The 18388-nt window shown below is 46.7% G+C and overlaps 1 protein-coding gene across 1 annotated transcript in view; it reads right to left on the bottom strand.

Annotated features, from left to right (window-relative positions):
* Positions 1–15974, bottom strand: part of LOC115328696 (multiple inositol polyphosphate phosphatase 1-like) — a 46152-nt gene extending 30178 nt beyond the window's left edge. The window contains exons 1-3 of the mRNA XM_040216144.1: positions 15773–15974; positions 9977–10111; positions 8480–8590 (exon numbers count right to left, since the gene is read on the bottom strand). Coding sequence (XP_040072078.1) covers positions 8480–8590; positions 9977–10111; positions 15773–15974 — 448 coding nt within the window. The remainder of the gene's footprint in view (positions 1–8479; positions 8591–9976; positions 10112–15772) is intronic.
* Positions 15975–18388: the final 2414 nt, after the last annotated feature.

The raw sequence follows: 18388 nt of genomic DNA on the forward strand, positions 1-18388 counted from the left end.
CCTAAATCCACTACATGTACTAAGCAAGTGTGCCCTTCAGGGTATTAACTAACAGTTAGAATTCTGAGGTGTCCATCCAGCTGTTTTTTTTTTCAAAACCACCGATGTTCCTGACCTGCAGTAGCCAGTATGAGGAAGCGAGGTCAATTGAACATCACGCACAGCTGGCGGAAAACAAAACCTGCTATTAATTTTACCTGTCACTATGTCGTTCGTCCTTTTAGTATTTGTCGGTTTGTAGCTCTAAACTCCAGCACCGACGTATGGCCTCGGTTTTCTACAGGAAAAATAATAATTATAGCTCCCCCCCCCCCCCCCCCCAGTTGCCTCATCAACGGCAAAGGCGGTAATGCGGCCAAGGCAGTGAAAGGTGAAGAGTGTCTGGAAGAGGACGTGCAGAGCAAACATTGAGAGCGAGAAGTGTTGTCGATTTTTTGAGCTACCAAATCAACAGGCATCATCTAGATGTGGATGGCTTCCTGATTCTGAAATGCTATCTCGTTCCTCTCGATTCACTCTAGCTAATTAAAGAAGTGATATTTGGTTCGCAGCCAAAACCAATATATCCTTCTCCCCAGTTTTTCCCCAGTTTTCCCCGCTATCCAAGCATGACGTCACCGGTGGGCGGCGAGGCGCGCGGCCGGCAATCGGGAACGCTCGCACCCGCCTTTCTCGCGTCAAACAGCGAGAAAACAGGTTCATTCGTGCTATCTAAAGTTATAATGATATATAGTTGCGCAAAGTATGACTTCGGCCTACGTGCTGAACTATGAGAAAGTAAAAAAGCGGAAGGAATTGGGATTTTGAGGAAACCGTTTTTGCAACTCGGTACGCTCAAGCTGCGGCTCACTAGTTTCGTGAACTCGCTAGCAATGGATTCCGCCCTCCTTTTACCAAAAGCTGACAGTTACGCTGGCGGAGAAAGGTCGAAGACTTACGCAATGCGTTTTGTTTTTGGACAATATAGCCAGGCACCACAAAGGATGCTCGGAATGTGGGTACGGGTGCCACACGCGTCATGTTACCTGAAGGAATGTGCCATTTACCTTAGATTTTCTCTAGAAAAGCTATTCGGCGCAGACGCCAGCGCGTGTAATTACTTTTGTAGTATGCATATGCTCCTTGGTGCTTAAGTAATCTAGCAAAATATCTGCGGACGCTTTGCACGCACGCCAGATTACGGCAGCCATTACTGACATCCTGTTGTCTAACTCAGATCCAGTGAAGCGAGCTTTGACGACCTTTTACAAAGGCCAATGCTGGGGAGAAGGAAAAAGTAGAATCTAAAATGGCTATAACCTACCCTCCTGTTGTCATTGCGAAGTAGGTGAACGAAATAAAACGAAACAAAAAATGAAGGTCGGTCACGGCGGCGCTTATGCACAGGCAGCACAGCTGCTGCAAAACTTCTATAGATCATTCCAGAAAAGCGCTTCTGGTCGGGGCCATTTTCAGCGTTCGTGAGTGTTTCGCCCACTTTGCTCGCCTTTCGAAGTGGTGAACATGCGCGTGCTGGTCTGTGGCCTAGAACATGTAGACTCTGTTTTTTGTAAACGATGAAATGTATACAATGAAATGAACCGTAGTGGTGTAGGCCAGATGGCAGGTTACTGGTCATGAAGATCGTGCTATAATGACAATAAAAGAACTGCACAACCACCAGGCCAAACATCAAACTGCAATGAATACCGTATATGATACACAAATACACTAGTTATATTTAAATGAAGAATATTTGATTGAAGATACAACAGTGCGTAAAGTACAGAAGTGAATCATAAAAATATTTTGTTCAAAATAAGTGAAAAATAGTTGCTCAGCGTAAGAGTTGTACCCATATTTCTATTTTTTTACTGTTGGAATAGAATGCAACGTGGTCAAGCACTCATCCATGAGTGCGGATGAGAAGGAGTTAATTCTATATACTTTTCTTTTTTTTTTTAAATTAGGTTTTGGTTTTGCTCAGTTTCCATCAGCTGTAAATATACAGTGTTCCCCTCACCGACATTAATATTTTCATGGTTTTAAGATTTTTTCAGCCACATATAGCATTTCTCCGTAATAGAATAAAATAAAGACATTTTCACCCTCTCTTCTGCGAGAGAATATTGCAAGCCAACCATTTGACAAACCAGGCAACGGCTCTATCCTATAATAATGGAGCTCAACACCTGCTTCATTAATCTCTGTAATACCAGACACGAAGTGCAATGTGTAGAAATTCATGTCTAAACTTACACCAGAACATTGTTTAGACGCTTCACTTCTCATCTTCAACAGATGAGCCGTGTGAGTGGAACTCTGAGCGTAGCCCGAGCTAGATTCAATAGCAAAAAATGGATGAAATGTTTATATAAACAAAAAGAAGCAAGAACACTGAAGGAATTGTGAGCAACATTAGTGAATGCGCCAAATGTCCACTATAGTGGTTGAATGTGCACCATTTGTTTCGATATTATTAGCGCTGCTCTTTGGACGGATGTTGTAGTGGTCACAGACGGTGTGATGAACTGCATATAATAGACTAGCGAAAACAAGCAAAGAACGCTGTGAACAGAAAAGGGAAAAGTGGCTGCACAAGAAGAAGAAAAAAGGAAGAAGAGGTGTGGAAGGTCAAGGTACAGGCAAGAGCAGACCTTCTTGGAGCCGTTATTTAGCCTGGAGAGACTCCGCGGAATCCCGAGGCGCGAGGGCGGTTCGTAATCGACGAACCCTTGGCACCTCAAAGCAGAAGACGGCTGCCACGAGGAAGAAGGAAGCTGCGTGCTCGACGACCTTCAACTGCACATTCCTGCCATCGCTGACCACGCCATACACTAACAGGTGAAGTGCCTTCCCCTGCCCTACTCCGCTTGTACGCGAACAATGACTGCGATTTAATTTACCCACGAGTCTTGTAATACCATCAGGGGTGACTATTCTTTCTACATTTTGTTTTATTTGATGAAGTTCGTTTTTTATTTTCACTTTTTTTTCTAGTTTGGTTTGAACTGAATATCTAAAATGTATATCAGAAATCTCCTGTCTCGTCCTTCTTGCGAGGGTAAACAGCGCTTCCGCTAGAACTTTCCCACAGACGGTTTGAGTCAGCGTTTGCCGATCTTGAAGCAGTTCCAGCTGCAAAAAGGATACTCAACTCGCAGCACGTGGCTACAAAGTATTCCGAGCATAAGTAAGATTGTTTCACCTCACACTAGTTTCTTTGGCACACAGCTCGCGCAAAGCCCCTTCACGTGGCTGGCCTTTATTGCTGCCGGGTTGTTTAATTTGCTTTCCTTCAAAAACAAGGGCAAAATTTTTTTTCCCGGCATTGTTCTTACAATTTACCGCAGAGCACAGATTGCTACCCGACCCTTTCACGCATGAAGCTGTGAAACAATAATCTCGATCGCTGGCTCCCGAAAGCCACTTTAAAAAAAATCGGGAGAGTTCTTATTTAATGCCATATCTCGCGGCAACTAGGGATGTCACGAGCCGGTTGAAGTTCGAGTTCGACCAGGTAGATTTTTTCGAACTTCTGTTACAAAATTAAAAAAAAGTTCGACTAGGGTTCGACTGTTACTCGCAAGCGCGAAGGGCTTGCTCAGTTGACTTTGTATTGGATGGTGATGACCAAATGATCAAGTCAAACGTTCTACTTTTTGCAAGGGCAGAAAAGTTTGGTTATTTTGGTAATATAACAATATTAAATTATGCTTTTCACTTTCTAAGTTATTAGAAATATGTTCCGTTGAGTGTTACTATTTATAAAATAACACAACCTATTTCGTAAAAACATTTTCTCTAAACCTTGACATGCTTTTATCAAAGTTTAACCACGCTGGCTACCAAGTCGAACCTTGTAGAATCTGGTTTGAAGTTCGAAGGTTCGTCGAACCAGTCGAACTTTGAGGTGCGATGAAAAAATCCGGTTCATCGAAAGTTCGCGACCATCCCTTGTTGTAACACATCTGTAGGAGAAGCTCCGCCTCCGAACCCCGGAAAAAATGGCACTACTGTATAAATGCACAATTTTTGTAGCCTCACAGAATCGGACAGAGAGGATGTTTTAATTCTATATTGACGCCAACTACTATCAGAGGCTCGACCAACACACAGAATTTGTGAAATGGTAATAGTTGGATATTCATCGATCAGTTTTCGCGTTTTTACTCCTGATTTCAATATTGCGCGCAAAACTGATTGCCACAAGCCCTGCCCACAATGACTCTTAGAAGAGTGACCTAGTCGTCTGTATGACGTCACCTCTATCTCGGCAGTGCGTCCTTGGTGGATGCACCAACGAACTTCAGTGAATCTTAGTTCTATAAAAATACATTTAAGCTCAATGGGGACGCGACCTCACCGTTATCACTTTGCATCGGTGAGGAACTGTCCGGTCTGAATTGTTCTTACATCTGCACATACGACAGACGAGGCGGACGCGCAGTAGGCATTCCCAAACTCGGGAAGCAGACGATGAAGACCCGCCCTCGTCGGCTGGAGTTACCTGTGCAGTAGTATGAAATTAAGACGCCAGTATCATGACGTAAGGTAAAGAGGATATGGATGCGTGGATGTCAGAATAACGTCCACTTCAACTGATTACAACGTGCTTTCAGGAGAGTGTTGAAGACCTTGCGGCAGCGTCTCATTGACGACGCTTCGCTGGCGAACGTCGGCGTGCGTCGCCCTACGAGCCGGCCGTCTGGAGGCATAGTCGGAAAGGCTCTTTTTTAAAAACTAATTTCTCAGCAAAAGCAAAAAGTAGTTACCTAACATTATGACATATTGAAGAGATGGGGGGTTTCATTTTCGGCTTTTTCGAAAGTTGCGGGCACTGATGCTCACGTTGCTTTTTCTGACTCTCAATAAGGTCGTTTCTGCATAAACTGGGGAATTTTTCTTTTAATTAATACGAAACAAAACGAGGCTTTAAACATTTGACACGGTAAATTAAGGTATTAGTTTTATGAGAGCAAACTAAAAAAGTATTTTTTTTTTTAGCTGACAAACAACTCCAAGTTGACTAACAAAAATAGATAAATCTCATAAAGCCTCTTTTTGTTGGAGCTCCTGTTTAAACTCAAAATGGCGTCCTTCAATGTTTGCATTTTACTCTAAGATAGGGCATAATATTAGCTAATTAGGCACCCTCCTAAATTTGTGTGGTACCCGAACGTTTTTTCACCTTGTTTTTCTTAACTACATGGGTTTTAGGCAAATTCTAGAAATTTAGAGCATGATATCAGCAAAAATAAAATTTATTCCGCAAAAGTATTTTTCATGGATTCCAGAGGCTTCTTTATTCAAATTAATTTTGTTTCGTACGAATCCCAGACATGAAAAAAATTGCCGCGTCCTTTTTGGCATGCAATGACCCTCAGATAGCAAGGTAACACCCCAATACCGGCTGCATCATTCCATTGGGGCAGTGAAAAATGTTGTTTGCAACAGGGAATAACATTTCGCGAGCCACGATCGCGAACAGTTCTGCCGTGCCCGCTGAGCAGGAAAACCTGGGGACCCTCACTAGAGCGCTTCCCGTTTCCGCCGCGAGAGGGCAAGCAACGATTGCTGTACACGAGGGACCATACAAGCGGTGTCAAAAGCGCAAGTCACTAGTAGGCCTCTTTCGTTTGTGATTGGCTCAACGATGTTAGAACTGAGCTGAAGCGAAGCATATCAATGTGTACTCCGAAAGAAGTATATAACGGTGCGAGTGCATGTCCGTTTCTTTTTTGTGTCAGAAAAGCCGGCGTCGGCGTCGGCGGCGTTGTGACGGAAAAAATTCAGGATTGGTTGTTAGGGGCATGACGCCACGGCCACATGACTTCACGCGGGAATTTCAAACAGCCCATGACGCTCACGTGAAACGTGACGTCACGCGTGGAATGAAAATGATTAAAACATGGCATGGCAATGCAAATTAAAGGTCGCCACATGTCTCACTTTATAAAGCGATGTAATTTTTTTGCCTTAAAGAAAAAAAACGTCAAAGAATTCTAGGTGGATTCGAACCTACGACCTTTCGGTGGCGTGCCAGACACGCTACTATACTCTGTTTCACCTTATGATGTACCGCAGAAAGGCTACAAGCGCGAGCTCCTTGCTCTGGGGCACATCTCGGCGGCACAAGCTCTCGTGCGGTAAGGGCAGCTGTCAACGCTATGAGCTCGCGCTTCTAGCCTTCACTGCGGTACAACATAAGGTGAAACGGAGTATAGATACGCCACGCACGCTTTTTATTTTTTTTTATTTACAGAGTTAAAAGCTGGCCTTCTTGGCCGTTGTCGAAGCCACACGTGTATAGAAAGACCTACCCAATCACATTTCCATGGGATCAGTTGTACATTATACATTGTCTATTTATGAACTTGTCTCTTATCACCATGTTGTTTTTTGAACGTGCTTGCATAACGGACCACGGCTCGAAGCGGGGCATGTCTGTTTGCTCTAACAGGCTACTAGTGTAGGAAAAGCCTTTGACAAAATGGCTCTAAGTCGGCTTGCCCTTTTCTACAACCAGCGTGTGATCCGTACGGGATCTCCAAATCGCATGCATCCCGAGCAGAAATAATACTTCTACGCACTTTTCGTTTCACCAGCTGAAACATGAAAACTTTTTAGAGTGCCCCAATCCGGCTGGGCATCATCAAGGTTAAAAGCATCACGGAGTTCCGACAAAAATATTTCAGCATTTGTGCAGCACATGAATACATGATGCAAACTCTCCTGGAAAGGACATGGAGCACAGTTGGCAGGCCCAGCTAAAAGGAACCCTTTGTTTTCGAGCCAAGTCTGTACAGGCAACACTTCTGTACAACATTTTACGAAGAAATCTTTTATGCATGTTTTTACCGGGTATTTACACAGTTTCTTAAACACTGTAGACCCTTCTAGGCTTTCCGGCAGAGAGCGATAAATCGGTGGCGGTATTACCAGATCGATAGTATCCCAATTTAGCATTTTCCTATTCGCCTGGGCTAGGTTGTCCCAGGACAAACGGGATTGAAAACAAAATAAATACCGTCTTCCGTCTCTTTGTAAAACCTAAGTACGGGAGCCCTTCTGGAGGCTTCTTCTGTAGTCACTTGCCAGGCACCGTTTCCCTAGCCACCGTCCCCCTAGCCACAGCTACCGACCGCCTAGCCACTTTAAGAATCTTGGCAGAACCGGGTGGATTTGGTCCCGGAAAAACAGAAACAGATTAACTTTTATCTTTAGTTCTAAGTTAACAAGTACCATACCTCCTTTGGAAAGGCTAATAAACAAATTAGTTCTACTGATCCGTTCCAACAAAGGTTGCCAGATATTTGTAGCACAAATTCTGTGAAACTTGTGGACATCTACTTGACGGGACGGCACAACCTGTGCCGCATACCATACACTCGAAAAGAATAGAGAGTTACAAACGAAGGGCTATTAAAGAACGAGAGATACCTTCCGTGCCATTCACTCATTTTCCCGTGTATGTTATAGAAATGAATGCTTGCTCGGCCGGTGCTGAGTGCTGAAGTTTTGAGTTCGATTCCGAGATATTTAGAGACTGAACCCGACCAATTCGTGCACAAAAACCTCTCGGGTTTTGTGATCCATGGGACCAGACAAGACCCAGTCGATTTTGACATATTCATGACTGCCCCTGCTGCGTTGTAGAAATCAGATATATGTTTTACTGCAAGCTCCAGTTCTCGTTTAGACGAACATACAATTGCAACATCATCAGCATAGGCTAGTATTTTAGTTGGGCCGGTGCCAAGATTTACGCCCTGAATGTTCGCGTCGGCGATAATTGTTTTTGCATATAGGTTCTAAATATAACGCAAAGAGCAGAGGCGACATTAGACATCCTTGTCTTACTGATGATAATAGGCCACGCACACGCTTCTTTTTTTCTTCTTCTTTACTAAAGGGCTATGCAAACACGCTTGTACGGATTGAGAACGAGCGGGAGTTTATATGTTTAGCTATCGTGTTTTCATTATAATCTTAGTTCGTCACCTTGCCTGCCTTTCTACACATTCAACCATAGCTTTGTAATGAATCAGGAATATTTTAGATAATTTCGGAAGAAAGACGTTGCGTTTTCTTCTGTAAAGCTTCGGGTCCTAAGGGTAAAATTAATAAATATGGAAAATCTTCATGCCCTTCATACAAAAAGCTGACATACTCAGCCACTGGCCAAGCAACACTTCCTTTGATTTCCTGTGTATCTTAATGCTCTCACTCTGCCCTTAATACATTATCGATGGGATTTGGTCATTTAATAAACGGGACACGTGTATCTAAAAAGTTGAAAAGTGCATGTATTTAAATTCCAACGGGATTCGCGATTGAGTGTTAGAATCAGGACTCTCATTACCTTTCATTGTGTCATCCTACGTCCCATCACACTAGCTTTCACGGCATCTCTACGGGCAGTCTTTTGGTGCGCTTTATTCTTCGCATGCAAGTGCTTGGTAGATGAGGTGAGTGTTTACGTAAGCATGGCACTTGCCTATGAGTTTGGTGTCCCTCACTCCGGACAGCGTGACCGCGTTCTCGTCCTTGGTGCTCCACTTGAATCGCCAGTCTCTCAGCTGGCTCACGTGCGTCTGGCACAGCATGGCTGCCAGAGAAGAACCAGACGTACCTTCCGTCGTGAACCCAACATCGATTCGGTTTCGTTTCCTATTTCAGTGTTCGGTTTTTAATTGGCACTTTCGGTGGCTTCCTCGCATACTTTTAGATTATGGTGTCATGGTTGTGAATAAAAAAAGAGGCGAGAAAAATATGCATTAAAGAAGCTAAAAAAAAAAAAAAAAAAAAAGAAGACTTGAAAGCTGGCTGGGGCTGCGTGCGCGAGAGGTTCTTTTTGAGAGAAGACGGCCGACTTTGTCTCTGCTCCGAGACGAGAATGCCGGCGGCTGGCCACAATCCACTACCCGGCAAGCTTCTATCCCGGACAAAGCCATCTCGCTCTTGGCCGAAAACCAAGAGTCAGAGGGAATCAGCAGGCGATCGCCAACTCCACCGTCCCGGCGACGCGAGTGACTATCTATCTTGTTTTCTTTTATGTGAAAACCTTCCTTTTTGCAAATATACATTTCTTTATGTGTGTCATTTTTTCGTCTCACCTCTTCTTATTTTGTGCGCCATCAGGTTAAACATGGCACATGTTTTTTTTTCTTTTCGCTCGCGAAACAGGGACTACGAGGCAGCACAGGTGATGCAGACGAGGTGTCTCAGGAGCGCCGTGGGAGACGCTTGTCTATCACGTAACATGAGACCATATACACTCAGACGGTCCCAAATTCATACTGTCCCATGATGCACTTGGAATGCCAAGCGATGGTCTTTCTTTAATCAGTTCAAACAAAGAAAAAGACGATCGGCATCACGCTCCAACGGTCCCGCAATCTCAACGCGTGTGCCACTTTCACCACGGATACCATACGGCGCCTGGAACGCATCTTCGACTGGCGTGTTTAGCGTCAAGTAGCTCCCATGCATCCGAAGTCGTCAACAAATGACGTCATAGGGGCCGGCACGTGTCATGTGGTCGGTTGGCGCGCTCCTGGCGGTTGGTCGTAGAAATTCTAGCAAAAAGTCCGCGCGAAAGCGAGGCAGCCACCAGACTTCCGGCTGCAAGAGTTTCTAAGGACTGTCAAACTGGTGAGTGACTTGCAGCAGAACAGCCGTCTGGCGTATCAACCTCCGTTGCTTCGCCACCACCAGGACCGCGACAGGCAACAACATGACGCTCTTTGAGGTCGTCGGGAGGAAATCGAGGGACTACATTTGAGGACGCGGTAGGCACACCAATCGGAGGCACCGTATACAGAACCAAAAATTTCCAGGCACCACACGGAACCGAAAAAAAAACACCAGTCATCTGTGTCTTAAAACGTGGCGCTGCAGTCCGCCAAGGAACTTCTGAGAGCCTCGGCATCGCGATGTCCCCGAAGTCGGGCCAGGTTTCCGCTGTGCCCACATCACGAGAGATACCACTCACAGCAATTGTTTCTTTCCGCTTCCAGCATCTGATCTCGAAGTTCGGTGATCCTGCCCTCAAATTTCTTCATGTCCTTGACGTTCGGGTAGCGGGTCGTGTGTCTCATGAACAGCATCAGCAGGAGGGGTGTGCATCCTGACGTTGAGAGGACCCGTCAAAATGACATATATAGTGCGATCCTCTTATAGCGATGTACCGCTTATAACAATCAGTTTCTAGAGATTCAAGATTAGAAACCTAGTCCAGATACAACAATAATCGAGTTACATCGATTGAATTGTCGTGTTTTCTCATTATCGTTATAAGCGGATTGCACTGCACTGCAGTCAGCAAGTTAAAATCACGACGGTAGTTGACCTGGTACGAAGGAGAAAAAAATGAACTTTTCAGAAGTGTCGAAAGCTGCCGCCCGAGTCACCAAAAGCTCACCTTGATCACGACTGCGTGGACCGAGTCACGTAACTTACTTTTGCTTTCGCCATAAAGGCGTCCTTGACGTCACATCAGTGAGCTGTGTTGATTGTTTCTCTTTTCCGAATTTATTATGCACTACTCGTATTCACCTCAATAAATGCAGTAAAATAGTCCACACCCTCACGGAACGTTACCGATTTCACCTTTCTTGTGTCAAATTAAAATATATGTAGCTGCATCTTAGATTACCTTTACGTTATTTCATCAAGAGGTCCATGTTTCAAAAGACAAAATCACCTGCTTCTTTCTTTGACAACCAAATATCGTAATAACTACTTTGCGCAGCGCACGAATATTACGCAAAACGACTTCTTCGTTCTCTTCTCTTAAGGTGACAACGAATGTAGGCCAATCAATATTACGCAGAAGTCATTGTGCACTTATCGAGTAGTTCACAGATGTGCGTATAGTGGATGCCCGGAAGACTCGCTTTTAAAGTGCGAAAAATGCCGAGTCGCTGTACTCACCCCCCATTCCGCAAAAGAGAGCTACATGCTCAGAACGCGTCCCACAGGCCAGTGGACAAAGATGGCAGCGCGCAAAAGGCGATTAAACAAGGGCGATATACATAAAGAAAAAACTGTCAGCCTTTCCACTCTGGCGAAGAGGTAAGTCCAGCGAGGCTCCACTATGGTGGGAATGAAGTAATGGCCGGCTACAAGTTGGCAAGCCAGAGTGGAAAGGCTGGAATGGTTATATGAGCGACGGCTGCCACACAGACCGCCGTCGCTCATATTTGGTAATAGCTGTCCAGAGTTTCGTGTCATCATTTGTTTGCTGACGGACACGATACTGGGGAAACTAGACCTTAACAGCTCAGCTGTAAAAAAAAAATATTCACACTCTGGTCGTAGAATTTATTTTAGTGAAACCTTCTGCATAGGCAAAACCTTGGCTGATTTGTGAATGATTTGTAATCATCCGCTGTCGTTGTCGACAGTCGGAGACGCGGACGGGTGTCCGACTCCTCTGCGGCTGACACTTGTGCGTCCTTCCTCGAAGTTTTTTACACGGACTTCGTCGCGACAAAACACTTCCCTCGTACTGTGCACAAGGTCTTCCACAAATATCTGCACCAGACACGTTCTCAGAACACAAAACGAATGGCCGCCCCCACTTGCACAAAGCACAGGAGCAAACAATGTTTCTCACACGTAAGTTACAAATGACTCCAGCAATTGTTTTTAAGGTCACTAGTTTGCATCAAATTTAGATCGACAAACCGACAAACAGGGCTGTGCCAGTCGCCCAAGTATTGTGTGAAAATAAAACAAACAAAAAAAGTTAAGCTATAGAATTTTTAAATTTCGTTCTCATCGTGTTTCGTAAAGGGGCGATGCAACAATTTTTCTACATTCAATGAATACCTAATAGAATTATTCCTTGACATTTAAAACCTATTAATCACACGTTGCTTCTTTTTTTTTCTCTACGGAGTGAGAAAAAAAAAGGTGTATCCACCAGAGGTCGGCATTTTAGGTCGCCCTCACTCGCCCTCACCCTCACAGCCACACTCACCTAAGCCCCTCACTCACCCTCACCCTCACAGCTACACTCACCTCCAGCCCCTCACTCACCCTCACCCTCACACTCACACTCACCTTCAGCCCTTCACTCACCCTCACTGAACCTCACGGCCCTCACGCACTCACCGCCCTCACGGCCCTCACGCACTCACCGCCCTCACGGCCCTCACGCCCCTCACCGCCCTCACAGCCCTCACGCCCCTCACTCACTCACCGCCCTCACGCCACTCACGGCCCTCACAGCCCTCAGTGCCCTCACGGCCCTCACGGCCCTCACGCACTCATAGCCCTCACGCCACTCACCGCCCTCACCGCCCTTGCGGCACTCACACCCCTCACGCCACTCAGGCCAGCTTCAGATGGGGCGATTTCGCCCAGAAACTTTACGTCGCAACACCAGCAACACGGGCCGCCCGCGATCACACGCAGCAACCAATTGCTGCAATTTGCCATCGTCATCATAAAATTTTATTTTTCTTGCACTATTTAGACACAATTACGCGTTATAAACGTGTTTTTATGCATTTAAACCTCGTTAGGAATGCTAATGCACCTTTCTGAAACAGTTTATTTCCAAAAAACGATCGAGTTGAAACCAGAACCAAGTCTTTCGGTGTCATAATCACCGGCACGAGGTATCACGTGAAAATTTTGCGTCCCTGATTGGATGCAGCCGCTTCAAACGTATTCGAATTGCTCCGAGTTGCTTGCTTATTTCGAGCCGGACCCGATCTCAGCAATTCGTGTTGATTTAGGGAAAGCTGGAGAACAACCCGCCATTAACACCAAAATTGCTGAGAAAGATGCTCGATCTGAAGGGGTCTCACTCACTCACCGCCCTCATGGCCCTCATTGCCCTCACCGCCCTCACGGCCCTCACCGTCCTCACCGCCCTCACCACCCTCACCGCCCTCACGGCCCTCACGCACTCATAGCCCTCACGCCACTCACCGCCCTCACCGCCCTCACGGCCCTCACCGCCCTCACGGCCCTCACGGCCCTCACCGCCCTCACGGCCCTCACCGCCCTCACAGCCCTCACGGCCCTCACTCACCCTCACACTCATGAATTTTCCTGGTTTAGAAACTCACTCACCCTCACCTCACCTGTGAGGATGAGGGTGAGTGAGGGTGAGTGAGGGCCCTCATGAGTGAGGTTTGCCGAGGTATGGTATCCACACGACGGACCGGACCGCGGAGCGATTGATCACGTGATGCGCGGCCCGCGGGCCGCCCGGCTGCAATGAGCATCCACACGGCGGACCAAAAGAGCAGACGACAGAGCGAACGGGCCGGTCTAACCCTCGACCTCACAGCTCCGCCAAATGCATGCAGCGAGCTGCTTTGAGGCTATTTGTAAGGAGCCAAGATGGAGGTTGAACGAAAGAGACGTTTGGCCGCGGCGGCCCTGGCGTTGAATATTGAGGTCGAGGACGACTTAAGTGAACCGAAAAAGGCATGGGGACATCTTTAGATGATTATTTCGATAGTCGTCGGGACTATTGTCCCACAAAGCGGGGAATTGCTTAATAAGCACGATGAAGTAAAAAGTTGTATCGTCGCACAACAAAAGGTTCGTCTTCTTCGTCTTCAACAGTTGGCGCCAAAAGAAAGCGACTTTGGATTTGGACTCTAATCCAAACAACAAAAGTCAGCTTGTTGCCAGACTTAGCGCTTCAATCATACTAAAAACGCCGCGGTCCGCCGCCACGGTCCGGGCGAGAAAAGTCGCTTGGCATTTCTCAGAAGCGTGGGCCGCGGACCGCCGGCGGACCTCGAAAACCGGTGACGTAAGATCACGTGATGCGCGGCCCGCGGACCAAAACAGCAATTTGGTCCGTCGGGTGGATACACCTTAAATAGGTGGCAGACGCCTGAGAAGCGCCACCCGAACGGCGCGCACTCGCCAGCTTTTGACCACGCGAACGCCCTTGCCAAATTTATGGCAAATATTTTGCCGGGAAATGGCCACCCGAATTAGTCATAAGTAGCCACGCCTTGGAGTCGGCAGAGCACAGGGCGCGCTATTGTTAAGGTTAGGCTATTAGCGGCGAGATGTTTTGGTGGCGCCCTCCTACGGTTTCCTCTCGTGACGTCATTACCTTACGAACACCAAGTTCGGCGGTATTTATAATTAGCATGGCGGAAGCTTGAGATCATTGCCCTCTGAAACCAACACTTCCATCACCGTCAAAATTGAAGTTCTTACATTACTCTTATTTCTGTCGATAAGAAAACCTCTGCTGACGTCATAGTCACCATTCGACCAATCGTGAAAGGCCGACCACAGCGACGCCTTTGATCGCACACGCCACCAATTCCCGCCGTCCCAGAGATTTGGCGCGAGCCACTACCGAAATGTGTGTGGAGGCATTGATTTTCGCGGGCCAAAATCGAATGCACGCAGACTTCGTGTCCGCTGCGTGAGCAGCAATTAAATATCCTCACAACCAGGATCACAAAGGTTGATGACGCACTCCTGGGGATCACATTGTCGGCATTGTCTCCACAACTCCGCCATTAAAATTTGCGAAGGAGAGACTGAAGGAAAAGGTTGACTCTCATCCTTGGAATTCCACAGCGACGAAGACGCTTCTTGGTCAGTGGCGTTGCGTTCGAGTATTTTTGGGCCCGACAAGTGCCAGTAAGCTGGTGTAAAGTGAGAAAAGTTCCTACCCACTATTATTGCACGGCCATTTTAAAGGGGCCGTGCAACGATATTCGCTTGGAACATTTTTCCCTTAGCACCAAATTACTGCCCCTAGTGGGACCCGAGTGTACTCGCGCGCAACGCCATTGATCAAGAAACCAATTTGTTGCAGTGTAATTTGAAGGACAAAAGAATACGGTTTCTATCAATCTCTCCTTCGCAATTCTTGATGACGTAAAAAAAAAAAAGGAAGACGTTTACAAATCTCTGTAATGCGAAATTAGAGCGCAGATCTTGAGGAGGAGGGGAGGACGGTACGGAGGGGAAGGTATGCCCCTGCTCCTCCTCCGCACCCTCTCCTCCTCCCTTCCTCCTTGTCCTCCGTACCCTTCCCTCCTCCTCCTGCGTACCCTCTCTTCCTCCTCTTCTGTACCCTCCCCTCCTTCTCCTTCATACCCTCCACTCCTCCCACAGTTTTCCCGCTAAATTTAGCTAAAAAATTGACGCCACGTGTCCTCATCATCAATTCTGTTTCCTCGCTAAAGTTAGCGGGGAAAATGACGTCACATGACTTGGTGTCAATGTTATTACATTACCTGAGTTACGGAACTGCTCATAGGCGCTGCCTGCACGAGCAGTATCCTCCTTCACTCACCACGACCCGACTGGCGTCGCTTGACACGCCGGGCGGCTGCTTTGGTAACTGGAGTGTATTCTATGAGATACGTACGTTTCGAAGTACGGCGTCTAGGTGGCGTATCAGCTCTCCTCTATCCAGCACTATGGAACGCACAGTCATGAAACAACAATCTAGATGGCGCTTCGAACGACGGCAGGCGGTTTGAAGTGAGTGAGGGAGGGGGGGGGGGGGGGGTACCCCCTTCCGCGGGAGTTCCACAACTGAGGTAATCTAGTGACGTTGCTTGGTGTCACGCCATCTATGAACAAATTCAGTTTCTCCGCTAGATTTAGTGGAAAAATCTACGTCGCGTAACCGCGACAGCAATTCAATTCCTCGCGGACCCTTCGCGGTATACATTTTGAAGCACCCAGTTCTTTTTCTCGGCAAGACCAGGTTAGAACGACGACCAGTATAAAGCGATGACGTCAAGTGAAAGTAACGTGCATTCCATAAAAGGGTCGATACCTGTCACGTTGAAAGTGTTGGCACTGCCACTAGAAAGGCCTGTGGCATGCTCGTAGGTGGTCTTGGTACCAAAGAGGTTGTAGTTGTTGGCGATATTTTCCTCGCACGTGCTGTATGACCCGTTGGTACTGTAGCACGCGCTCGAGACGTGCAAGAGAGAAAGAAGCGCGAGGAGCGACAGGTGCTTCAGGAATGAGGTCATGCTCGAATGACGTCCGGTGGGAACCTTGGAACACCTTTAAGAGATGAAAACAAAAATTGACTGTGACGACACACATTAAGATCTTTTGGGCCTAAAAATGCTTTTCCAGAAACTTACACCCATTGCAACACCCTTTCAGAACCCTTATTTTTCCTAATGCACCCTTCTCAATAGTAAAGGAAGGGTGTAAAACAAGAACAACTACAACAACAACAGCAAGAACAATAACAAAGGATAGTAAATTATAGTTGTGGAGAACGATAAATGAATACTCGTGCTGGGCAGCGATATGTAAACATTTACCATATTCAATTCATTCCGAGTTTAGAAGCATACCGTTAAAAGGCTTAATTAAGTTTTTTTGGTTTTTCTATTCGGATATTAGTTAATTGTTGAAACGAAAGTTTTGGTGGCGTAAGTCGCCGCACGATTAAAAGGGTTCAGCACCATACACACATCCATCCATCCATCCAAAAGGTCGTAACGCAATATGCAAATGCAAATCTATGTCCATTACATGTTCTAGTTTTTGCTTCTAACCAGCGCGCTTCCAATCGCGTAAGTGCGACCGTCGTCTTCTGCGCTGCTCCGACTGATCGGCCGCAAACACAACGCGTTAGGAAGAAACAGACGCGCACACACCCCGTAATGGAAGCCACACCCCCTTTTTTCCTCCTCGCAGCTGATTGGATGGTCGGCGATTTATCCGCGTGACCGAAGAGCGAAGTTGGTTGAACGGTCGGTTTGTTCATTGACCAGTTCAGCGGCGTATAGACCTTTCCAGAAAAGGGCTGCTGTCCGGTTTCATTTTCAGTGTTCGTGCGTATTGCGCGTGATTTGCTCGCTTTCCGAAGCGACGCACACGCGCGTGTTCTGCTGTGGAGATCGCACGCTGAGCTGTGGATTTGTAAACATTGGAAAGGTCTATAGAACCAGCAGGCAGCAAGACAGATGGGCACATTGATACTTTAGACCCTTGTTGTTGTAAAAAAAACTATCTCCAAACTCCGGTCTAAAAACATGCTTTTCGTGCAAGGCTCGTCAAATTATGAGGCGCTGGAGAAATGCAGCCTTCTGCGTTAAGTCCTTATTTCGAACTCTTTTTGTTCGCCTTCCGCCCATTGAAAAGCATGCGGGAAGGGCCTTAGAACGCACCTGGTATCGCTACGCCGCAGCGTTCTTCCGCATCAAAAAGTTCGTCTGCTTTCCTCGCCGTCACCATGGCAACGAACGCCGAATGAATAGAAGCACGCACGGTACCGCCGCGTGAAGCCAGCAACAGCTGACGCCATTTACAAACGCCGTCTGCTAGCCAAAGCCGAACGCGGTGTGTCAGATCAACCGCCTCCGCCGGTGCGCCGCTAGCAAAGACGACGAAGCTGAGGCACGCCGACGGCGAATGGGCGAGCAACAGCACCGCGGGACGACTGCAACGGCGGCATTTATTGGGATCAAAGGCGCGAAATAAGCAAGAACAATTTTTATTTGAATCATAACACCCGATATCCAAGTTGGGGACCACATACCTTTGCTGGGTCTTTCCTGTGAACTTTTTACAGAGACAGGGGGTGCCGCATTCAAAACACAGCTCCGTTTGCAAAATATGGGGGCCCTGAAGAGGACCGTTGAGACCGCTACCAGAACCTATAACTGACGTAACGAGCACTTGACGAGCGGTTGGCGCATAAGTCGTCTTTGTGCATTTTTTTATTTTTTTATACGTGGTGCAAAGTAATCCCGCCCCATATTTTTATGGCATCAGGAACGAAGCAGCATAGAAAGAGTACCCTTCAAACGATAATAATAATAATAATTAAAAACTGCCGGATCTCCGCTGGAGACTCCGAGGCACAGTGGAGTAGTCGTCACGATAAAAAATCTAAAGAAACAAAATAAATAGCCTAACGGTCGTCGGCTGCGTCATAAGGCCTCGCCAAGTGCGGAGTGTAACGGTCTTGGCATACGGTATGTATTGTGCATTCGTTATTTTCTTTTCTTTTCTACCACGTCAAATTCTGACGCCAAGACTCTCTACTTCCTCCGTTCCAACGCGTTGTTTGTTAGTATTTTAACAAATCAGCTTCAAATAAGGGTCGTGGCACCCAGTAGAGTAAGCAAAAGAATAAAAAAGGAACATTCCGAGCAGCCAGAGCAGCACGGCTGCTCTGGCCGCTCTGGACAGAGCACGTCCTCTCATCAAAGAAGACGCCGTCCGAAACTCCAACGACTCCCTTCTTATTTTTTTATTTTTATTTTTATTCACTTTGTTACTTCATTTTGTTGTTGGGTTCGACTGCTCCCTTCTCTGTGACGATGCCGTCCGTGGACATACGTTTGGCGTTTCTTTTTTTCTTTTTTTTTTTATGTCACGCGATGGTGTGGTCCGACAGATCAACCAATGAGTTTGTTGGAAT

The sequence above is a fragment of the Ixodes scapularis genome, unplaced genomic scaffold, assembly GCF_016920785.2.
Source record: "Ixodes scapularis isolate PalLabHiFi unplaced genomic scaffold, ASM1692078v2 PGA_scaffold6__148_contigs__length_123643588, whole genome shotgun sequence".
Lineage (NCBI taxonomy): Eukaryota > Metazoa > Arthropoda > Arachnida > Ixodida > Ixodidae > Ixodes > Ixodes scapularis.